The sequence below is a fragment of the Ochotona curzoniae genome, unplaced genomic scaffold (genome assembly GCF_017591425.1).
Source record: "Ochotona curzoniae isolate NIBS_2020 unplaced genomic scaffold, NIBS_Ocur_1.0 scaffold_4701, whole genome shotgun sequence".
Lineage (NCBI taxonomy): Eukaryota > Metazoa > Chordata > Mammalia > Lagomorpha > Ochotonidae > Ochotona > Ochotona curzoniae.
In genome coordinates, this window is record NW_024467122.1 from 10,297,676 (window position 1) to 10,323,511 (window position 25,836).

Below are 25,836 nucleotides of genomic sequence, written 5' to 3' on the forward strand. Positions count from 1 at the left end.
TGCTGTATGTATTTGATGTGTAAACCCTGGTGAGTCTTGAGATTAGAAACCATCTTCAGCTTCAAAAGCATAGAGGTGCCCATCATCCCAGAGTTTCTGATCACCTCTTTTATTATTTGTATTTATGGATGAGCAGAGTTCCAATGTCAAGTATTCAAAATAGCCTTGTAAGCTATGGATAATGCTGAGGTGCAGCAGATCTCCAGAGATTGCACTTCCTGTATAATTGAATAGCTTCTCATTTAGATCATTGCTTTTCTACCTCCCTCCAAGGTCCCTGGCAGCCACCATCAACTCCATGCTTCCATAAGTTCAACTTTGTAGACTGCACATGTAGGTGAGATCATTTTCCCTTTTTCTAGCTGGCTTATTTCACCAGACATGCCCTCTAGCACAATCCATGTTGTCATAAATGGTAAGATGTCCTTATGTATGTTTCAGATGTTGCAATGAACAAGGGAATGCAATGCATCTGAGCTCTCATTTCCTTTGCATGTATAGCCAGGAAAGGGATTTATGAGTCATATACTACCTCAACTTTTAATTCTTTAGGAACTTCCTTTTTTTGTCACAATGGTTACACCAATACATATTCCAACAAGTAACAGGCCATTTAATTACAAAGAAAATGCATTATTATATCAGGAAAGTTCTTGTTAGGTTAAATTAAAAAGATAAGAAACCCTAGGATTAATATTAAAGGTCAATTTGCTTCAATATGCTTTGTCAATAAATCCTGTCGGTAGAAATCACCATGCTTAGTCATAAGGAAGAATCAGATGCCTCAGCAGGACCCATCAATGTTAACAAGATAGTTGGAAATGTAACTATGGGAAAGAAAAAAGGGATACACACACACACACACACACACACACACACACACACACACATATTGTTACGGAGAGGAAGTAGGCACAGGGTAGAATTTGTACAATGAGCTTGGGCAAAATTTGAACATAAAATGTTAGAATTATAGCCTATCTCATCATGTCTTTTTATGATTTCAATTGTCTTTGAAATCCACTTTGTCTTAGCTCCATTCTGTAAGAAGGGAAAAGATAGTTATGACAGCTTTTAAAACTGCCCTATTCTTCAACCTGGTATTAACACCAAAGCCCAAGCTAACACAGTGGCATATTTGGTTAATCCTCTGCCTGTGGTACTGGCATCCCATATGGGTGCTGCTCCATTTCTGATCCTGCTCCCATTTTATGGCTCAGGAGAGCAGCAGAGAACAGCTCTGTGTGAGACCTGGAAGTAGCTTCTGGCTTTACATTGATTTCAACTCCAGTTAATGCAGCCTTTTGGTTAGTGAATGAGCAGACAGATTTCTCTGTATCTCCCACAGTCTGTAGCTCTGACTTTCAAGTGATAATAAAAGAATCTTTGGGGACCCCCTTCCCATAACTGGACCACTGGACTCTGAACTCCAACCACAGGGAAAATCACAGGATCTGTGTCTAACCTTGGAGTGCATGTGTCAGAGCTGTGTTTCCTTAGTTGTTGAAACCTGTGTAGCAGATTTCTTGTGCAGATGCACATGGGAGACATGATGACCAGTTCATGGACCTTGCAAGGGTTTCCTCAACATTGCAGCAACAAAGTTAAAGACATCTCAGAACTACTGAAATCACTTAAGCAGTATCCTCAGAACATGGTCCACATTAGGGACTCTGGGATGATATCAGGGGGTAGCCCCAGCCCTGGGTACTGATACAGTTGGGCTGCTGACACTGGCACTCTTCCCTTCTCTCCTCACTTTCCCCAGATACAGGAAGGAAAAAGGAGATTGTAAACAGTTGCCTCATCCACTTTGTCCCATCCTTCAACCCTCCCCATTCTAATCCACAGTCCATGTAGGCATGCATCTTTCTTAACATCATCAAAAACAAATTTAAAAGAAAGAAAAAAGAAAATCGCATTAGAGTAAGTGTGCAGTGTGCCTATAAAATGCTCAGTTCACGTTAGACTCCTGAACAAATATGGGGCTTATGATAGATGATAGATGAATTCAAGGGTACAATGAAAATGCCCAGTAGTCTTTTTTTTTTCAATAAAAAAAAGAAACGTAATTAGAAACTACCAGCAAAACAAAAGTTACACAAAGCAAACACTACATTTAAGGTATGAATCATTTAATAATATGTATTTATTTATTTTGAAAATTATGGGTACAGAGAGGGAGGAGAAACAGCGAGAGAGGATGTTATTTGCTGATTCACTCCCCAGATAACTGCAAAATCCAGTACTGGGCCAGGATGAAGCCAGGAGTTATGGGCCTCTTCTGAGTCTCCTACATGGATGGCATGGACCTAAACATCTGGCTGATATGAAACCAGAAGCCAGGAGCTTCTTCCAGGTCTCCCACATGAGTTCAGAGTCTCAAGGCTTTAGGCCATCCATGACTGCTTTTCCAGGCCACAAGTAGGGAGCTGGAACTAGAGGCCATATGGGATCGCAGCACATGCAAGGTGAGGACTTCGGCCACTAGGTTACTGCACTGGGCTTGATTTGTAAGCTTTAAAGCAGTATCATTAGTATTTCACAATCATTCATGAGCATGCGCACAGCAGAAAAAACCTGACACTCTTGGTGTGTACTTTCTTTCTAAGCTGACGTCTAAGACATGAAGCTCTGCTCACCTGACACTCGCCTGCTTTGAATGGGTGTCCATTTCACAGCTTATTTAACGTCATGTATTTGTATTTTGTGCATTTGGTTGATGATTTCAGTGTTTAAAATGGCTACACTGATATGCTGTTAAAATTCTAAGTGCAAGAAGTCTGTAATGTACCACATGGGGAAATGCATGTTAGATAAATTTCATTAGGCAAAGTAACAATGTTACAGATCAACACTTTAAAGAATCAACTACATATGTATCTGTCTGATGAAAAATGTTGGGAATTGTGGGTCACAAAGAACAAACTCAGTATTTCCTCCAGGAACAAATATTCAGAATTCACTACTCAGTGATCATGAGATTTCATAAAACATTAATTGATGGGAATTACTTCTGTGTGGTTTTTAGGGTATGGGAGGAAGTACTAATGAGATCTCAGAGTGAAGAGTTGCATGTTCTCTAAAGAAATCAAAGTACAGGTGGTCCCATGATTCTTGAATTCTTTATGAAAAGTGACATGCATTCTGTAGAAGCCTCCTTCAAATTTTGAAATTTGATCTTTTCCCAGGCTTGCAATATTGTGTGCAAGACATTGACAGTAAACACAGCCCCAAGTCAACCCCACAATCACAAGGAAGAAATAGCCAACACCCAGCCCACAGTATGCCTTGTTGATTAACTATGACGTTGGGTAGTCTTGCTGTATTAAATACACTATCATCTCATGCCTTTTCTCAGTGCTTAATGACATTGCTATACAAAACCATATTTGAAATGTTACAGTATATGTACATGTACTTTATTTTAATCCAGTATTAAACATAAATGCATGTAGAATTTGCCTATCAATGCTTTCTCATTATATAAATAATATGTTTGCTATTTACACAGAAACACATAATCCATTCCAAGTTCCATACCATAACAGCAGTCATATAACTTATGTGAGACCACTCCTTTTTTTCATCCCATGGGAAAGACAGATGGTAAAAGATTGTATAAACCTGATCATCTAATTTGGAATGTAGATCCAGACAAACTTGAGGATTTTCATTTGTCAGACTTGATGTATTACCATCATGTACAGATGAATATAAACTATTTCTTTGTTTTAAATATTTTTTTAATTGTGAAGGCAGAGTTACAGGAGAGAGAAAGGGAAAGAGAGAGAGAGAGAGAGAGAGGTTTTCTATTCATAGGTTCACTCCCTAAATGACTGTAATGGTTAGAACTGAGCCTAACCTAAGTTGGAATCTAGGAGTTTGCATTGGGTCTCACACAGAGCTTAAGGACTTCAGACCATCCCCCACTGCTTTTCCAGGTCACTAACAGGGTGCTGGATGAGAAGCAGAGCATCCAGTATTAGAACCTGCACCCATGTAGGATATCAGGATAGCCTGGTATGCAATGGCACCAACCCCTGAATTATATTCAATACCTTATGACAGAAATAGCCTTTGTATCTGACAATAGTTAAAGCATAAAACAAAAATGGTTGTGATAGACAGTGGAGTGGGAGGGAAAAATGAGGAGCTCTTGATTTAATATCAGAACATAACTAAAAGGTTTTGCTTCACACAACTCTGTGTTTCATATTGAAGGGATAACAAAATAAGGCAACCCAATGTAGGCCATTAACAAATGGAGTTAGTTAAAGCAACCTGTCACAAGAATGATCTAACTTTCACCCTCCATTGCCCAAATAAGTCCCTGTGAAACTAACAAGCTGTGAGAGATGGGTAAACTTTGGATTACTGAATTTCCTTTTGACAAGCTTAAATTTAGACAATAGAAACAACTAAAGTGCCCTCCATGGATTAGATTGTCACACCCACCCTCCAAATTCCAATATCAATGGCATAATCCCCATGGTAATAGTATTTTGGAAATAGGGCCTTTAGGGAGGTCTCTATGATGTAAAGGTGCTCATGAGTGTGTGGCCCAAATCCAGTATGACTGGAATCTTCCTGAGGCCAGAAGGGGCGATCAGGGATGTGTGTGCACAGAGGGAAGGGCAGACAAGGACCCAATATGGAATCATTCTGATATAAAACAAAGAAAGGGGTCTTGGGAGACTCTGAACCTAGAATTATCTTGGTACACAACTTCTATTCTTGAGAATTAATATGTTTGAATTTCCCAGTCAGAAATGTTTAATAATGAAAGGTCTAGAAGACTAACATGGGACCCAATAAATAAAGTAAAATTGATTGTGGATGATTCCCAATCATTTATGAAGTTAATAAAATTTAATTAAAACCCTCACAGTGAACCATTTCACACACTGATCCAAGGAAGATACGACTTAAAGGCAAAGAAGAGTAAAAAACAAAGTGAAAAAAAAAAAACCTTCCAAAAGCAGATGAAGTATGAGTCTATCTTTTCAGATCCCACAATTTACTAAGAAAATGGTATGTAGCAGTCTTGATTCAGGTATTGCATTAGTCATCTTTTCTCTTAAAATATTTCTTGAAAAATTGTGAGGGTCAGAGAGAGGGAGAAAGAGATCTTATATTCCCCAAATAACTGTAACAGAAAGAAAGGGCCAAGCTTGAACAGGGAGCTGGAAATTCCATTTGGGTCTCCCACGTGGGTGACATGAGTCTCATTATTTGGGTCATCTTCATCTTTTCCTGCCATTTCAGTGTTAGGACTGGAACTCATGCCCACATGTCAAATGCTTGTTCTATCAATGGAGACTTAACCTAAGCCCCGACAAAAAGCCCCCTAGTCAGCTGCTCTCTATTTTTTAAAGATTTATTTTTTATTAGAAAGTCAGATTCACAGAGAGAAGGAGAAACAGAGAGAAAGATCTTCCAGCTGCTGTTTCCCTCCCCAAGCAGGCACAATGGCCAGAGCTGAGCTGATACAAAGCCAGGAGCTTAAGGATCCCAAGGCTTGGAGCCATCCTCAACTACTTTGCCAGGCCAAAAGCAGGGAGCTGGATGGGAAGTGGAGTAGCCAGGATGTGAATTGGTACATGCAAGGTGAGGACTCTAACCACTAGGCTATCACATTGGGCTTAGCTTTTCATTATTATAATTCAAAAAATGGGGTACAAACTTGAAAACGCAAACTTCAGTTTACAGCTTGGGGTTGCATAGTTCAGGATTAGGCAGACCTCTTAATCTTGTGTAGTGAGTACAAGGGAATGATCACACACTTAACTGAGAAGCAAAGAGAAGTGAAGTCAAATTTAACTTAAATAAGCATCCTTTGGGCCTGGTACAGTAGCCTAGTAGCTAAATTCCTTGCCTTGAGCTCGCCGGGAGTCCATATGTGCACCGGTTCTAATCATAGCTGCCCCTGTTACCATCGAGCTCCCTACTGTGGACTGGAAAAGCAGTTGAGGACAACCCAAAGATTTGTGACCCTGCACCCATGTGGGAGGCCCAGATGTGGTTCCGGGCCCCTGGCTTTGGATTGGCTCCGTTTCAGCTATTGTGGTCACTTGGGGAGTGAATCATCACACAGAAGATCTTCCTCTCTGTCTCTCCTTCTCTCTGTATATCTGACTGTCCAATTAAAATAAATCTTAAAAAAAATAAACATCCCTCTTGTCGTAAGAACTGTATTTTGAGGACAAGCAGTCAATGATCTATAAACCTCCCCCTACACCCTTCACCCAGATGCTATATTTAGATCACGTCTCCACCCTAGCCCACTAATCATTAACATTAATCCATTTACTCATGCCTGAGTTAAATTAATATTAACTTAGACACAAATCTTATTTAACTTGTAACAGGTGCAAGTAAATCAAGCACTGGAATAGAATACAGAACATAGCGGTCCTAAATTTTTATGGACATCTCTTTGAAGACAAAATTATCATAAAATTATCAAAGTTATGTTGAAGAAGAAAGAAATAAAGGTGATAGGACAATTGATTCACATGAGAAAAATAGAATTTCTTGCCTCATGCTATCAAAGTAAATAAAATACCCTATAAAACTATTAGCTGAGAAGCAAATGGTTTCTTTGCTGGTGATACCGCAAATGTAACTTTGTCCATTGCAAGCTCTATGCTTTTTCTGGGTCAGACTCAGAAAACTAAGTTTTTAAGGCCACTTCAGCGGTGTGCTGGATTAGCACGTTCCAAAGGCATCTAAGAAGTCAAAGTCCATAGATATTTGCGTCATTAAAACAGCAAAATTTATTGTCAAAATCATGCATGGATTTCACTTTTTGTACAAAAATAAATTTATTTTTTCCAAGCTTTATTTTACTTTTATTACAAAGTCAGATATACAGAGAGGAGGAGAGAGGAAGATCTTTTGTCAGATATTTCACTCCACAAGCAACTGCAATGGCCGGTGCTATGCTGATTCGAAGTTAGGACCCAGGAACTTCTTCCGGGTCTCCCACAAGGGTGCAGGGTCCCAAGGCTTTGGGCTGTTCTCAACTGCTTTCCCAGGCCACAAGCAGGGAGCTGGATGGGAAGTGGGGCTGCCAGGATTAGAACCAGCACCCATATGGGATCCCGGTGAGTTCAAAGCAAGGACTTAGCCACTAGGTCACTGCGCCAGGACAAACTTATCTTTTAATTCCATCTCTGTCTCATATTTTTTTACATTCCCCTTGTATGCTGTTTTTTAAATCCAAAGAGACCAACTATGGATTAAATCCTCCTTTTTGGTGTTAGGGCAGAAGCAACCTGCTTTATTTCAGATGTGTTAGCTTAATACACTCCATAGCTAGACTGATAATAGATAGTTATGGAATTTATTGCACACTGCTTGGTTTGTACTTCCATTGTACAGTAATTTCTAATTTCTGCTTATCAGATTTAATCAGCATAATCTCTTTCACATAATATAAGAGTTCAATAGGCTAGGAATGTGACAGATGATCAACTACTGGCTTAATTATTGAGGTGGTTTTTACTAAAATGTATAGAGAAAATAAACGGACATTTTCCAGATCAATAGCTGCAAAGTAGGTGTACCATGGAGTTGCTAATTTCCTCAAACAACAAAGCCACACATGGAATAGTGGTTGCGATTGGAGTCCTCACCTGACAACTTTCCAGTGATCCACTATCATCCTTCAGGCTCTCCGAGTTAGTGCCTTGAGTGGGAATGTGGTAGTACTCACCACATCTCCTTTGGTGAAAGCACTGACTGCAACAGTCTGCCCAGGAATGCATGACGGCTTTTGCTTAACTATTTCTGCAAGTAGATGTAGACCTAGGGACTTTAAACAGTCTTATCTGCTACCATAGCTTTCATTCTATGGGAAATAAACCTGAAGATTTGGGGATTCTGCCAGTTACTGATGCTGGCTATGCCAATTATGCATTTCATAAACAAGGAAATAAGAACAGTTTGGGTTCAGGGAGCCACTGACTTGAGGCAGCCACTAATACCTTGAGACAGATCTAAGCTAAAATGGCATTGGTCACCTGGCCTGAATAAATTCCTATTCAGACTGATGGAACTCAACTTGGAGTCTTCAGAAACTAGTTAAGATCCAGGAATTGTCAAAAAGTCTGATTTTTGGAATTGCCAAAATGCCTGAACCATCTGCTGATCCATTCACCAAATGTCTGCAATGCTTAAGGCTAGCCAATCTAAAGCTGGAAGTGAGGCATATCCTGTCCCTCATACACCGGTGCAAGTGTCCAAGTGGCTTTCCCAGGCCATAGTCTGGGAGATGGATTGAAAGTGCAGCAACTGGGATCAGAACCTGTGGACATAGAGGATGCTGACATTGCAGGCACAGGATGAGCCTGCTATGTCGCTGCACCAGCTCCCATTTATGGATATGGGTCTTACTTTGTTATTAGCAGTTCCCACTGGTATTTCCAAATCATAAAAATATACACTGTTCCTACAGATTTATTTTCACAGGTGTAATGGAAGGTTTGCCTTCTGTATTCTCTCATTTTTAATGAGGAGAAATTATAGGATAAACCAATCCTATCACCTCAATATGCCTTAGTCATTGGATGTTTTCTTGAATGCTCTACCAAGACAGTCTGTATCACTACTTTTAGGTTCATATTTCAGCCAAACAGAGCCTTTTCTTGACTTCTGATCCAGGGTCTATGCCCATTTTGCCCATTCCAACAAATTCAGTGTGATACACTTCACAGTTGCTTCATCACACATCATAGCTATAGAAATTGGGGAGATTACATTAAGCCAGGTCCTGGAAAGAATTTGTAGGACCTTTCAAGGCAAGTACCTATTAAGAGGCAATTACATGCACTCATGGAAAAAATGGAGGTACCTTGCTTAGGCAAGCAAGGAAGTTTAACTAAAGTCATGCAATGCTGGCAGCCCATGTGGACACCAATTCGAGTCCTGGGTGCTCTACTTCCAACACTCCCCTTTCTACTGTATCTGAAAAAGTAGTGGAAGACAACCCAAGCACACCAATGGGAGACCTGGATGAAACCTCTGCCTCTTGGTTTCGAGCAAGCCAAGTGTTGGCAATTATAGCCATTTGGGGAGTGAACCAAATGTTCAAGTGTATGGAATATCTGTTTCTCTCTCTTAACTGTGACTTTCAAATAAGTACATGCTTTTTAAAATAAAAAAAGTAACTTAAATCTTGTGGCTCACATTTTCATCAGAGGCTGATTTTGTCTCCCCATTTCAGTATTCTAGGTCCTATTTATTCTGTATGAGTGACCTAAATTGACAGAGAAACTTGGTCAGTAATGTTGTCTTTATCAAGCATTTTATTTTATAGGATTTAGTATAAATTTTTCATCTATATTCACAAGGGATACTGTGTTTCTTTTTATGTTTCTGTGGATCACACAAATTAAGTAAAATTGTTCCCTCTGTTGATGGAAGTATTCTCTCCTCTTGCCTCCTCAGTGATAATTGTGCTTAGCTTTGAAGATTATCTTTTGATTTCTATTTTAAACAGACTCATAGATTTTGATCTATATCACAATGAAACTTTTAACTCTTTTGTGTTTCTCCTGTCACTCTTCAGTCAATGATTTCTCAGAATTTCCAGGTGAAAAGCTTTTGTGCTTTATAACTTAAATAATTCCTAATTTCATTGGATAGATAATACAAAGTGCTTTTACAATACTTCCACTTTCCAGAACTTACCTCTACTGTCTCTGTGACAAAATTACATTATAGTATAAAAGTGCAAAATATAATTTCCAAGGATATATGAAGAGTTGGAATTTTTCTTGTTAATTTTGAGATGTTCTAGTCATCTTATTACTGTTTTTATATTTAGAATATTTTTCTTGTTCTACTATGTTTTTAATTGTTTATCTTTTATCCAGCTAATTTATCTTGCACTGAGAATAATATTTTTATGTACTCTATGGGAGTGGGCATTGGACCAGTTGTTAATGAACATGTTAGGTCTCCAACATTCCACACCAGAATGAGCCTTGTCCCTCTCAGCTGAGGGGCGTCTGGGAAATTGGTAAGTGAATAGGAGCATCCTCTCTCTCTGTCCCTCTCTCTCTCTCTCTCCATATTAAACAAGTAAATTAACTTTTAATGCATATATTACTCTATGATGTGCTTCTCTGTTTCTTAGTTCACTCACACTTTCTATTTACAATGACATTTTAGATAGTAATAGGTAAGATATGTTCATCGTTAATTAGGATGTAACATAAAAAATTCACTTCTTTGTATTTATTCATGTTTTGGAGTTGACACTTTTATTTGACACGGGGATTGTTACCCATGCTTTGTTATTGTTTTCATCTTCCTGGTGAGATTTTGTCCCTACGTTGTTACGATTGTTCATTTTATTGTAGAGAATATTTGGTTTTGCTCTGTTTTGCCCCCATTTAAATAACTCCTGTTGCAGTATCCCCTCTGCTGTCAGCATGATTTGTTGAGAATTTGGGGTAGGTGTTGGAGGATCCTTCAATGGATTTATTTCTTAGCATCCCAGGTGTCCATTTATTGCTTATATGAGCTTTCATGTTTCCAAATAACATTTATTTATTTCAGCCTTTTCTTTCTACAATATGATGCCTTGCACGGGCTGACACTTCAGATCAATTGCAGTTATTGCTTCCTTGTATCCCATACCCTGCACTAATGGAGTTTTATTATTATTACTGTTGTTATGGTATGCTCAGAAATGCAATGGAAATTTTCTTCTCAGCTGTGATCTTCACATTTATCATCGTTTTCTCTTATGTTTGTTGAAGTTGTTAGGCAACTAATACCAATTTGCTGTCATTGTCACTGCACTAGCACATAGACATTGAAATATTTTCTCTTAACTGATTACAAGTTCTGGATATTTTCTCTTAACTGGAATCCACATTGCTCAAAGGAAAATACTTGCAAGCATCTTTTTGGTACTCCTTTGGCCCAAAGGCAACAAAACCCCTTCAACTACAGCTTTTATGATCTTGTCTTTGCTTTGGTTTTCTATTACCAAATAATGTGATCTCAGTGAGTTCAGACTTTTCGCAATGCATTGAGATGTGATTTATGTAAAGGATGATGTTGCCTCTCTGAATTATCCATATTTTCTTGATGTATAAGTACTTTAGAGATTGTCTCTGCCTTCTGATGATTCAATTTTTTCAACTTTAGAATGTTGCAACAGTGATATTTATTCAATAAAAACCGAACTGTAAAAATAGCAGCTGGATAAAGTAACTGACCCAACATAATGATTGTGATCACACCACCCTTAGTTCACATAATAATGGCAACAATTAAGAGTAGTGATATAGAAATATTAATATAATAAAAACAGATTTCATTTATTTCATAGGTACAATTCTGAGTTTATGCTGTTTATGGTTTTTGTCATTTTAATCTTGCATTTAAGCATAAATTGTACACAAATGTGTCAATCTCCTTTATTTTACCTTCTACAAGCCAAGAATACTCTGATCTACCATTTACACATGGTAATAGCATCTCAAGCTTCATCTCACACCACCACAAGAAGAGGTCAGTACAATACAGTAGACAGTTTTGTAGAGGGACATCATATACATAGAAATTTATTATAGGCTTTATACTTAATTACCTATTGTGCTAAATTGCTTAATTTATAATTTAAACTTGTAATGGTACATATTTATAGGAAAACAATCTAATACGTAAAGCACTTAGTGCTGCTCATGTTTCCTAGCAGCCACTGTGCAGTCTAAGAACAGTGACCTCTGTGTGTTAAACAACACAACAGATGTTCACACTTGGCAAGTAAAACAAACAACAATAAAAAAAAAGACCGGAGCATTCTTGGCTTTTAATTCATATAATAAAAACACAGGAGATCAAAACATTTGAATACACAGTGTAAACTTAAATACAACAGGAAAGGGAACAAATGATAAAATCTTAAATTATGAAATGAAATCGGTTTTCTTTACAATAAAATATTTTAAGTCTCCCTAAAGCCTAGTAAGTGCATATTTGAACAACCAAACATCATAATTTTCTTTTCCCGTTACCAGGATTGAAAGAACAAAATGACATTTCATGGACTAGGGCGTGCCCTTCTTAGAGATACCACGGCCCCTCCAGGAAGATCGGAACAGGTGACGGCGGAAGCGGAAATGCGCACGCTGCATTGTGGGAGTTGTAGTCCAACGTGGTTCCGCGCCGCCCATCCACTTCCGGTCATCTTGGTAAACCCCAGGACGATCGACTGAGGCTAAGTCTAAAATGAAAGCACAACGCACAGGGTCACTTGAAAATGCCTCAAGCATGTGAGCGGGGGAGCGAGCACTTTTGTAGAGTGGCGTAAAGAGAGTGGAAGAACTAAGTGAGCGTGTGTCCTACTGGGCGGGCTGTGGCATGTGCGCATGCGCCCGCGCATGCTCCTGCGTCAGGCGGAAGTCCGGTAGGCACCTTCTCCTTAGTTCTCTCCCGATTTCCAAAAGTCTAACCGCTGAACTGAATGTGCACCGTGCACGCCCCAGACATTGTGATAAGTTAGGGCTTTAATTAAAGCGACGAGGCGAGTTTTCCTCTCAAACTACCTGAGATCAGTGTGTACGGTATGTCGTGTCTTCTGCGCATTTCTCGAGTCTCTTGCTGTCCACCTCGGGGCTTGTCCACGGGCGTTCTCCGTCCTGCTCCAGAGTTTCAGGTGGCCTGGCGGCGGCTGGAAAAAACCACTTCTCTCCAACCAAGGCGGTTGGCCCCGAGTCCAGAATGTGTCATTCCGCGGCTCTCCCTAGACACTGCAGATTAGTGACCCGTTGTCTTGTAGAGTAAGATTTTCACCATTTGGCTCAAAAAGAGTGAACGTGGGCCCAGAGCCTTTTGTCGTCACAGAAGCGCAATCAAGAGCATGTGCAATCAAGAAGTGCCTAGCAGCCAGAGTACATTCTGAGATTCATTTACATACTCCCTCTAGCTCTCAAATTGCATGGTGCATTTTCCAGACATTTCTATTTATACCATTTCAGAATTTGTTGAAAATCTTTTTAAAGACATACGTTTAAAAATCCACTCTTCCTTTTTATGCGTTCTGAGCAGCTTTTCATTTTCTTTGGCCAATTGGGTGCACTTAGGATATTTTCATTAAATGCTTAGTGAAGTACATCATTTTGCCATCTGTTTTAATAAAGCACATACATATTTCAGAGCAGAGGAATCCATGCTTGAAAGGCACTTGATTAATGTGTAACATAATTTGCTACTTGAAAATCTAAAACAGGTATAGCAAATACCAACCTGAATTTGATAAAAGTTATTATAAAAAATGTTTTTGTAGAAAAACCTACTTTTAATATCAGTTAAGGTAATTTCCATCTAGTCAGTTGCTGACCACTAAGGAAGCTGATAGATTTCATAACACAATAAAAAGTACAGACTTTATAGATTTAGTTTAGAAAGTCACAAATGATGATAATATTATCGCAATCTGGAGAGGGAGGGGGATTAGATTCCCAGATGTTTGTATTTCCCTTGAGGGTCGGTCCAGTTTCCAGGGCAATGAGACATACATAAAATCTTGAAAATATGACCAAGCTTGAACATTGTACTACCATGCAAAGAAATGAAACCAGCTGTTTTAAAAAAATTATTTAAAAAGTTAAAGGAAACAATGCTAGAATGACGACAGGAAAGGATGGGGTAAATGACTTGCATAGAAGTGAATATCAATAGAAATTCCATTTTGAGATGAATCAAATAAAAACTCTGGAGTTAGACTAGGCATGATAAGCTCACTTTGTAATGTTTCTGAATCCCAAATGGGCATTAGGTTTGTGGCCTGGCTGCTCAACTTCCCCACCAACTACCTGCTGTGGCCTGGGAAAAGCAACAGTGGATGGCATAAAGTCTTGGGACCCTGTACCTATTTGGGAGACCTAGAAAAATTTTCTGGCTCTTGGCTTTGGATTGGCTTAGCTCTGGCCTTTGCAACTATGTAGAGAGTGAACTAGCAAATGGAAGATCTTTCTCTCTGTACCTTCTTGTCTCTGTATGTCTGCCTTTTTAGTAAAAATAAGTAAATCTGGTTTTAAAATTCTGGAGTTGATAAGTACAAATTGGTTAAAAGACCCCATATTTAAACAGTCACAAAAGATTTGAAGGATTCAGGACAGGTCAGTTGACATAATACAAAGAAACAAAAAGGAATAATGGTAGTAAAATCCCCAGATTGTATAAAAAAAAAATCTTAACACCAAGAAGCTGAAGGAGTTTCAAAAAATGGTGGACTCAAGAACATCATATACAAAGATATAATGATCAAAATCTGGTAGTATTAACATCAAACTATGACAGGATAAAAGCAGGAAAATTCATAAACACACTGAAATTAATAAAAAGTGAATCAAAGGAAAAACAGAAAAATTAGAATATACTTAGAAATGATTGAAAAAAGGCACAACTATTGGATATGGTAAAAGCCATGCTTAGAATGAAACTTGCTGCCATAACTACTTCTGTTTGGAAAGATCTAAAATGAACAATTAAGTTTTAAGCACAAGTGAGTTGAAAAAGAGTCAGCTAATCAAAAGACAAAAGGAAAGAATTCAAGTGAAAATAATTTAAAGAAAAGTATGGAAACAATCAAAATTTGATTCTGTATAAAAAAAACAAAAACACAATAGGATCAAAAAACCTATATAAGGCTGACCAGTAAAGAAGAAAGGACTTTATTAATATGATCAGAAATAAAACAAAATATCACTACCAACCTTAAAATGCAATGCTAATATGCCAATTATGGAAGAACAAGTTAGATAACATGGAAAAATGGAAGATTACCTAGAAACACAAACTATCAGAACTGAGTGAAGTAGGTATATCACATGGTGGTTATGATGCCCCCATAGAATGGGGGCATTTAACATATAAAGAGCCTGGGTTTCAGTTCCACCTCCACTTGTGATCACAGCTTACTAACAGTGTACATCCTGGGAGGTGGCAAGTGACAGCTTAGATGTTCTAGTTCTTGTCACTAATGTGGTAGACCAGGATTGAGTTTTCATCTGCCAGATCCAGCCCAGTTCAACCCTGGCTGCTGTGAGGGGTGAAACAGTGGGTAGAAAATTTCTACCAGTCTCTGTCTTTCTACATTTCAAATAAATAAAAATATAAATTTTAAAAATTATAAAAAGAATAAAAAATCTGAGTCACACAATGTCTTAAGAGTTTGACTGTTTAAAAAAAATTGAATACAATGTATATGTAACCATTCCACTCTTAAGAACCTAGCTAACATTGCTATACACTTATGTTCATACAAATACTCATATATTAAAGGTCATAACAATTTTAACAGAAGAAAACAGACAACAGTCAAAGTGTCCATCAAGTGGATGGATGAATTACATATTGCTATTTACTGTTGAGCTATAGCAATGTTAAGCTGGTACTGGTGTTGTGACACAACAGATTATATTTCTACTTACAAGCCCTCATTATATGTGCAAGTACTGGTTCACACCCAGCTGTTCTGCTTCTGGCCCAACTCCTTGTTACCAGAAGATGAGCCAAGCAGTTTGGTCCCTGCCACCCACATGGAAGACCCTGATGAAGTTTCTGGCTCCTGTGGCTTGGCAGTAAATGAACCGATGGAAGATGTCTTTCTTTCTGTCTTTATCTCTCTCTCTCTCTCTCTCTCCTTTTCCCTCCTTTGTCTCTGAGTCATATTGTCTTTCAAATACAAAAAGCTTTTTTTCAATGGTGATTCTTTGACAAATGCTACACTGTAGATGATTTTGAAGGTATCTGAATGAGAAAAGACAGATAAAAGAGTACAATATGCAGTATTCCATTTAGATACATTTCTGAGAAAGCAAACTAGTGACAGATTAGTGATTATATAGAGTGAAGGAATGGGACAGAGAAGAATAGAGGATATAAATTGGCTTCACAGATACATCAAATATACAAATATGTCAAATTATATAATATTATACAATCTGTCGTACTTCAACAAGGCTTCTTAAAGCAAATATTAATGATAATCAAATGATATTCAAGTGTAATGTATAAATATTCTGGAAAACATGAAGGGGTGTGTGTGTGTGTGAGAGAGAGTTTATGAAAAAAGGCATTTCCCTTACTAGTACAGACTTACTAACGTAAAACCATTTTATCATTATCACTTCTCATCTCCATATTGTGAATCTTGGATTTTATGGCCTATGTTAATTTAGGGACTAAACTACCTGAGCCATCACTTCCATCTTCCAGATACAAATTATCAGAAAGGCAGAGCCAGGAGTCACACCTGAGCATCATGTGTAAGGTCTTCGCTCTGGAACTCGGCATCTAAGTGAGTCTCTTAACCACTAAGCTAAATACCCACCAGCTGCTTCAATTCAGTTTAATTCTCACACTAACTGGAGTTCATGTAGATGCCATAAGGGTTCAATCTCACAAGACTCTTCTTCTAAGCTTAGATATTGATTCAAGTAGCAGGTTCTTGAACTTCCCAAAATTTATGTTTAACTTAATTACAAACCAGAAGTTTCCATGGACCATTTTTCAGGTTCATCTTGCTAAAACAACTCACAGAAGTCAGAAGAACAATTAATTTACTATTGATGGCTTGGTAAATTGAAGGACTATACTGTTGTAATAATATGGGGACAAACAATTGGGGAAGGGGGGTGAAAGGAGAAATCCCTGTGCTTGAGGAACTGTTTCATAAAAAAATTAAGCATATGTATATGTTTAAACAACAGCAAACACATGAACAGCCAGCTGCAGAGATACCAAAGGCAACCTATGGGAGACAGAACATAGGAGCTTTTGTTAGAGTAGAGCTGGGTGTGCCACACAACCCTAGAACAAGAATGTAGATATGTCTCTGGAGATATCTGAACTCCCTAATTTAGGAAGTTTTGTGGTGTTGTCATCATGTGGGAATGACAGCTTATTAACTCAAGTTCTTATCTGTTCTACAGAATATGGGGTAGAAAAAACTGAAAATTCCAAGTTTATAATCATGGTTTGGATTTTTTTGCTGACCAGTCCCCCCAAAAAAGCTCAATAAGAGTTGCCTTAAAAAAAAATTGCATTTGAGTTTGCCGAAGATGGCCAAATGTAGCTGAGTGTACAGAAAGATGGGGACAGGATTCAGTGGAGCAGAGAGCTAGGAGAACTACTGGGAAAGGTGTCTGAAACACCTTGGAGTCCGCAGGATCAAGACAGGTGCCATGCAAGAGAGGAAAAACCGAAACAAAATGTGCAAGATCGCAATGTGCAGGCTGAGTAAGTTAAAGCAGACACCGTCTAGGGCAGAGACTTTGGCAAAACCTGGTGAGTTACAAACTGACACAGGGAGAATCCCACTGGGAGTCTTTGTCTACCCATAGGAGACAGAGGGAGGCAGAAGGGCCCTTAGGGCAGGATACTGATGAAAGAAAGCCTGCCGGAGGAGAAATCTAAAGGCACAGAACAGGCAACTCCTAGTAGAGGAGGGCATGGGAAAGAAGGCAACCGGGCAGTGGAACACAAGAGACAGAGACACGTGGGGCAAGGGTTGAACTCATCCACTCCCAAAGTCTCTGAAGCCTGAGCCCCCAGAGGGACACCAGAATCACTTGAGAGGGAGATGCACAATCACTTGGCCGCTGAGGTTTCTATTGGTCACTGAGCAGTGAAAGTGAAGAGCCAAGGAGAGAAATTAGTGGCAGAAGTGCAGTCCCCAGCCCACAGCTCATTCCTTGAGGTAAAAGGATTCTGTGATGCTGAGCAGTGAGAGTACAGATCCTGGGATGGAAAAAAAGTGGCGCCTGAAACACACTCCCTTCACTGCTTACAAGTCGGGGGTAAGGAAGTGTGCAGAGCCCCTGGAGCATGGCAGTGAGTAACAGAGAGCTACTGTTCACCCACACAGCAAAAGCTGGGACACACTTGCATCGAGTAGCCACCTAACCGGTCGGCAGAGACCACAAAAACGCTGAGTGGCTCAATGAGGATCCTGGGAGTGAACAAAAGCATTGGATGAAACACACTCCCACTGCTGTTTGCCTGTTGGGGTTGAGGGAAGGTGCTAGGACCCCGGAGTCAGACAGTGAGTAGCGGGGAGTGCACCTACTGCTTGCACACAGAGTATTGGCTAGGACACACTCACACTGAGTAGCTACCTTGTGGGTCAAAGACCACTGAATTATCCCAACTGTGTATCTGCTGGCACCAGGGGAAGGCAAGGGCCCTCAGGTGCCAAGGAATGTGAACACACTGGTCACTCACAAAGTGGCAGCAGCTGGTAAACATTCTGGTTGCTTAGCTGACTGGGAAGTGAGGATTGACCCATCTGCTGCCTGAAGAAGGCAAGTCAGTAAGAAACCCTCACTTCGACTCACAAGGATGGGCACAGCATGTGTATCTCTGTCTTAGCAACCCTCAGATCATCAGACAAGCACAGATGTTCCAGACATCTCCAGCAACACATCAGAGGCTAACAAGTCAAAATAACAAGAAAGCACACAGATATGTGGAAAAGAAGCAGAAAAAGAAATAATTCAGATGAAGGAACCAGCAAATCTCCCCAAAATGATCATAATAGTCTCACAGCTGCAAAATGAAGACATTGAGGAACTGCCAGATAGGGAAAACAAAAAAAAAATCATCATGCTTCATCACAGAGATAAAACAGGTGCAAAATGAAACAGTAGGGCTAAAGAACACAATAGAAAGCCCAACCAACAGAATGCATGTTGCATAAGAAAGAATATCAGAAATAGAAGATAACCAATATGAGCACACACAATTAATTAAACATCTGGAAGAAAATCTGAACAAAGCCAACAAATCTATCCAAGAAATGAATGACACAATTAAAAGGTCAAATATCAGACTTATAGAAATTCTGGAAGGTGTGGATTGAGAGGCAGAATTGCATGAGATATTCAATGAAATCATACAGGAGGACTTTCCAAACATTGGGGTCATAAGGGCAAGCAAAATACAGGAAGGACAAAGAACTCCAAACAGATTCAACCCAAAAAGAACATCAACTAGACATGTCATTATCAAGCTCCCCTTAAACGAATATAAGGATAGAATACTGAAACAAGCACAAAGAAAAGATCAAATAACACTTAGAGGAAAATGAATCAGAATTACTGCTGACTTCTCAGAAGAGACCCTTCAAGCAAGCAGAGAATTTAATAGCATTTTTTCAGATCAAAAAAAGAACAATTGTTAGTCAAGGACAATGTGCACAACAAATTTCTCAGTTGCATTTGAAAAATAAAATAAAGTATTTACACAGTAAAGAGAAGTTAAAAGAATATGCCAACACTAAGCCAGCTTTTGAACTGCTCCTTAGAAATGCTCTGAAGCCAGAAAGAAAGGAAGTAAATCATAATCAAACAAGGCAAAGGGGAAGATCTTCTCATTAAAGCCCATAAAAAAAACAAAACTAAACAGACACCAACACACACACACACACACTGCGGGGCTAGATTAACAGAATGGGTCAAAAAGCAGGACCCAATGAATTGTTGTCTACAAGAGACACATCTAATCAACAAAGATGCAAAGGAATTGAAAGAGAAATGATGGAAAATTATATTTCATGCCAATGGAAATGAAAAAGGAGAGGGTGTAGTTGTTCTAATATCAGATGATAAAAACTTCACATTGAAAAACAGTAAAAGAGATAAAAATGAACACTATCTACTGATAAAGGGAGCCAACCACTGAGAAGAAATAACAATAATAAATATTTACATGCCAAACATAAGAGCAACTATCTATATGATACAATTATTGACAGACTTCAGGGGAAACATAGTTGACAATAACATAATAGTGGAGGACCTTAAGCCCCATTAACACCAATAGATAGACAAATAAGACAGAAATTCAGCAAAGAAACAGAACTCACACAGACAATAGAACAATAAACTTAACAGATTATATACAGAACCTTCCATTCAAACATATAAACAATCTTCCATTCCTGGTCCATCCAGAATCCAACTGCCACTAGTGAAGAGGAAACAAACAATACTAGAGTGTTACTCATGCCAAAGTTGAAGAAAACAGCTTTGTTGAATTTCAAAATGAAAATCATTTCCTCTATGCTCATCAATATGAAACTCTGAGCTTCACCATCTCTCATGGGTCAAGAACTTTCTGGGACCTAAAGGCATGCAAGTCTTCTTGCTGTGTATGAGTAGCAGAGTTTAGAGGCTGACAAAGACTTCACACCGAAGATTACTGGGGAGGTCTAAAGTAGAAAAGATGAGCAGGAACTCAGCGTAGCAGTTAAGCCGCTATTTGGAACAAACTCATCTCACAGAGCACAGCACTGCTCCACATTCCTGCTTCTGGTTAATGCACATCTTGAAAGGGAATAGGTGATTGATAAAATATTCACAAAATCTGAAAACAGTAACAGAGTTCATAGCAACTGGCTTTTGCTTTGATAGAGCCCTGCATGTTGTAGGCATTTGAAGAGTTAACCAGCAGACAGAGGGACTCGCATGCTTTGTACCTCTAGCTGTCACTCCAGCTCTCTTCACCCTTCTTGTCCCTCTGCCCTTCAAACAAGCACAATAAAATCCTTTCTAAAAATATAACAAAAAGGCATATGTAGATAACTAAATGATTGGTCCTTATAATCAAACTGCTCTGTCTCAATAATTATGTGAAAATTATTTAATCCAGAAAGCATATGAACTAGTCCGTGTTATTCTAAAGAGGATAATTCACAAAGATGAATGCAACATTTATTGCCTCTGATGTCAGTTTCTACTTGCCTTTAATCTCTGCACCCTGTTCTTGCCCGTTGTCCCCTCCAGTAGTGCCTAAACATTAGTTCGAAAACATCTGTGAGTGCTGTGAAGAATGTTTTTGGTGCTGTGTATTCTGTAATATGGACATGTGAAATATATGGGCTGGACTCTGTGGCCCCAAGTTGTGTGAAACAGAAGGCAGAATGGCCATCCGTTGTTGTTTCTTCTTCTCCACCCCTGCAGCTCATTCAGAACTAATCGCAAGGCTCTCAGGCTGCCGTGAGACTGCCTGGGCTGCTTCTAAGCTCTGCTGCGCTATTGTCTTAAGCCGGGTCCCCTCTTATCACCACATGCCTTTGGAATCTGAATGCTTAGACAAGCCTACTCTGGGGGAATCCCAAGTGGTGATCTGACAGCACCCCTGTGCCACCCTTCAGACTGCAGTATCAATAAGGACCTATGCTACCTCATACCCATGACTCTAAGGGGTTTTGTTTGTTTTTCTCCTTTGGACAATAAGAAAACTAACTAAGCCAAATTACTAGAGAACAAAGCAGTGTGTATTCTCAAACTGTGAACCAGGATAACAAATAGTTTGTTTAGCCCATTGAATAAACACTGACCAATAGCTGCAGTTCATTTACATGATATTAGAATTCATGGGGTGACATTTTAGCTTACAATAGTACAAAATATCATCACCACAAATATAGAAGATGTTAAGACATGACCATGACTGGGAGCCCTAGAGGTGAGGGTTGTAAAGCAAAAGTCATACATTTTTAGTTGCAAAGCCTTGCATAAGTTCGGAGACATTTTACTGCTGAATTTCCTGGTGTCTAAAGAGGCAGAGGATCAATTGTGGCACAGGGCTTCAAATGCCATCAGCAGGACTTAATAGTCCAAGGTGGCAATCAAATCTTAAATTCATAATTTAAAATAATCATAGGGCTACCAAAGGAACACTCCTTAACCAACACACTTATAAAAGGAACATGTTATGACAGAGAGTTCAAGTGAGTCCAACTCTGAGAGAACTGACATACAAAACACAAAACTTAGTAAGTGCATAATGGAGAAAAGCTTGCTGGGTTGGTAATAGAAAAACTCCAACATTCTCAAATGATGAGCAAGCTTTAAAAAGTTAACTAAAAAATATTGTGCATTCTAATGTCTGATCATTGGTTATCATCAATTATATGTTGTTCTTCCTATATAAAAATCATTTTTATATTTTATTTCCCAACCTTAATTACTTCAATTTCTAGGATAGTTAGCTTTTGGGTTTTTATAAATATATTATTACGTAAGATATTTAAACATTACTTTCTTCTTCTACCCACACCCACACATACACATGCACACATAACACAGGCTCCTCTGATTTTTGCCACCTGAACCCCTATCCAGTGTCCTTATTAAATCTGTGTTTCTGCTGCCTTCCATCAATAATTCTTTCTAGTTGTAGTATCTTTTATTTTATGCTTGATGTATTGCACTAGCCAGGGCTTATAATAATAAATATAAGCTTTCTTGCTTTTATGCTTACTTTTGAGGGGATGTTTTACAAGCTTTTATTCAGAAGATTATAGATTATATATGTAACTTAATAGACTTACACTAATATTTTCAAATTTCCAATCCTGTCATTTTTATTAATATATGTGTTCTCGGTAAAAACACACTACAAATAATTTTTTCAAAATTAGTAGCTCAATGTTCCTGATATACTCTCACTGTCTTTAATATCTGTTAATTAGCCACATCCTTAAAAATATTTCTAATCTGGGTTACTTGTGCCTTCTTGGTAATTAAGTATAAACTTACAGTCGATTTTCTGACTTGAACAGCTATCATAAATATGCAGACATTTTGATTTTAAGATATAAATTTAAGTTTTTAGCTACCCTCCAAGGCATTTATTCTAACAAGCAAAATTCAGTAATAAAAATGAGGATGCATTCTAAAACACAGAAAAATTTATTCTTAGAAAACCAGTAAGTCAAATATTTGAAAATCTAATGCAAATAATCATATTAAGAGAATGAAGGGGAGAGAGAATGTAACCTCTTTAAAGATGCAGAAAACTACCCAACAAAATTTAGTAGACACTCACAAATACTCTTAGCAAAATGTCAATATGAAAGCTGTTAATTCTTAGTCTAATAAAATTTTTAAAAAACTTCTCACCCACCAGAGAGTTGCAATGTAGCACTTGGGGGCAGCACGGCGGAGACTGTGCTGTGAGAGGCACGGATGCTGACACAATGCAGCATCGCTCTCGATGAAAGAGAGAGGAGGACAAAGGACCACCGAGCCTGAGCCAGGCAGTGAACACAAAGGCCGGGTCATGCAAGGGCCAGGGCTGTAGCACTGGGCGGGAGCACATAGAACCACACAAAGGACACCCTCTGCCTGTCACTGACTCAGCCCCCTGCCAGTGCCCTGTCGCAGAAAAGCCTCTTCATTCAGTGCTTCCAGAAAATAGGGAGCCATAGCAATGAGGTTTGGTGAGAGGACAAAGAGAACAAAGAGACAGCCAAGGTGGTGGTGGTGGGGGCTGTCCCCACAATAGACACACTATGGCGTGAGCAGAGATAGAATCTACAAAATGCGTGTTTGAGAGGGTTCGGAATACAGGATTCACTTTTCAGCATCTGGGATGCCGGCAAGGATGACGAGTTTGTCCGATCACACAGGTGTGAAGAAAGCATCCAACATGCATGACAGAAACATAAAGAGAATAAATTAAAACGTTGTCTTCCAGAGAAGCCTCTGTAGGGTGTGGGGGGATGCTTAGGGACAGCCAGCCTGAAGGAGCTGAGCACCCCCAGAGGCCAGGGGAGGGGGAACTCAGCACGCCTTCGTGTGTGTGTGAACAAAAGAACTGTCAGGTTAGACATCCGCCATTGAGACCTACATGGCACTACCGGTCCTCCCGCAGGAAGTGTCCGCCATGCCGCCTGCTAGTGGAAGGAAGTAGGAACACACAGTCACAGGGAATGGAGAGCCAGGGGGAAGGAAAAAAAGGGTGCACTTGCCTCCGAAAAGCAGCCTAGGTGACCATCTCGAGGTCCGGGGCTCAGACCAAAAAGGCAGAAGCACCAGGGAAGTTCCGGAATCGTTTTCTGGGGAGCAGAAGTTGCCATGGAAGAGCCTGCAGCTCCCTCTGAGGCCCCCGAGGCACTGGGGGCCCAGGCAGGTGCTGGGGCAGCACGGGAGGGTGTCCCTGGACCCAGCCTCCCGGAGGGTGAGAGCTCCGGGAGGTCAGCGGCTCTGGACTCGGCTTCTGCCCATGCGGGTTTGGGTCTCCAGCCGCTCCGCGTGGCCCCCAGCCCGGCCCACCTGCGCACGGTGGGCCTGAGGCACGTGCAGGCCGCCAGGGCAGGAGCCAGGCTTAGCCAGGTGCCCAGCCGCAGCACCGGCAGCTGGACAAAGCAAGTTGCCTGCAGGTACTATCTACATGGGCTGTGCAAAGAGGGGGAGAACTGTCGCTACTTGCATGATCTGGCTGGTCAGCAGGGTTCTGCAGACCCCCAGGCCCAGACCCAGCCAGCAGCTGATACCCCTGCTGCTGCAGCCCCCAGCTCCCCTCCTGCTGTTGGCTCTGCTGCTGCCGCTGCCGAAGGAGGGTGCCTGGGAACTGCGACAGCCAGTGCAGGCCAAGGGGCTGTCGGAGGAGCAGGGTTAGAAGGCTGGGAAGATGCTGTGGAGTTTATTCCTGGGCAGCCCTATCGGGGCCGCGGGGTGGCTTCCATTCCTGAAGCTCCTCCCCAGGGCTCAGAGGTGGCCGAGAGGGAGCAGGTGGCTGTGGGCATGGGGGTTCAACTTTGCCCTCACGCTGCCAGGGGAGAATGCTTCCGTGGGGAGAGCTGTATGTATCTGCATGGAGAGATATGCGACATGTGTGGGCTCCAGGCCTTGCACCCCATGGATGCTGCGCAGAGGGCAGATCATAGGAAGGCCTGCATGGAGGCACATGAGAAAGATATGGAGCTGTCGTTTGCGGTGCAACGCAGCATGGATAAGGTGTGCGGCATCTGCATGGAGGTGGTGTACGACAAGGCCAACCCCAGCGACCGCCGCTTTGGCATCCTGTCCAACTGTAACCACCCCTACTGTCTCAAGTGTATCCGTAGGTGGCGACGCGCCAGACACTTTGAGAATAGGATCGTCAAGTCCTGCCCGCAGTGCAGGGTCACCTCCAACTTCGTCATTCCCAGTGAGTTCTGGGTGGAGGAAGAGGAAGAGAAGGAGAAACTCATTCAGCAGTACAAGGAGGCTCTGAGCAACAAGCCCTGTCGGCATTTTGCGGAAGGCAGAGGCCACTGCCCCTTTGGAGAACACTGCTTTTATAAGCACTCGTCCCCTGAGCGCAGGGGAGAGGAGCCTCCCGGGCAGGGCGGGGGCCCATCCCTCACCTACTGGCATCAACTTTGGCAGCCCATGCGGATGCGGGAGGGCAGCGGGCTCTTGAAGAGCAGTAAGAAGGAGCTGGTCGTGCTGCGGCTGGCCAGTCTGTTGTTTAAGCAGTTTCTGTCTCTGAGAAATGAGCTCCCCTTCTCTGAGGAGCAGTGGGATCTGCTTCATTATCAGCTGGAGGAATATTTCAACCTGAATCTGTAGCGCTCCGCGGCGCACTGGGATCCAGTCAGCTGAAGCTGCCTTCCTCTCATCAACACGCCTGTCACTTTGAGGGGCTGCTGTGGCACTTGCTGTGAACTGTTCCTCAGTGTTCTTGTCTGTGTTCTGTTTCTTACCCCCTCGTGTAATGGTGTTTATGTGTTTAAAAAACAAATGGTAACGAACGCTTACAGTTGGTGCTTGGTGGAGTGTATGTGACTGCTGCTTTGTGGGGTTTTTGTCCTATTTGTTTTCCTTCAGTTTTAATCTAGTATTGAGAGAATTTCTTCGCTCACTTTGAAGTCCCTCAAAGATAAATGTGGCAGGGTAAAAGGGGAAGTCTTAAACTACAAGCTTTCTGCTCTGGTAGCCTTAAGGAACGGGCAGGCATTGGGACTTGCTTGTCTGTGTTTACATCTCTGTTCCTCCCTGTGATGTCTTCAAGTACACTTGTTAACTTGTGGTT

At 40.6% G+C, this 25,836-nt stretch overlaps 1 protein-coding gene across 1 annotated transcript; it reads left to right on the forward strand.

The window, feature by feature from the left end:
• The first annotated feature begins 23,894 nt into the window (after positions 1 to 23,894).
• On the forward strand, positions 23,895 to 25,373 carry MKRN3 (makorin ring finger protein 3). The gene has a single exon (XM_040969936.1). It carries the CDS (start codon positions 23,895 to 23,897, stop codon positions 25,371 to 25,373), a length of 1,479 nt encoding a protein of 492 aa, XP_040825870.1.
• Positions 25,374 to 25,836: the final 463 nt, after the last annotated feature.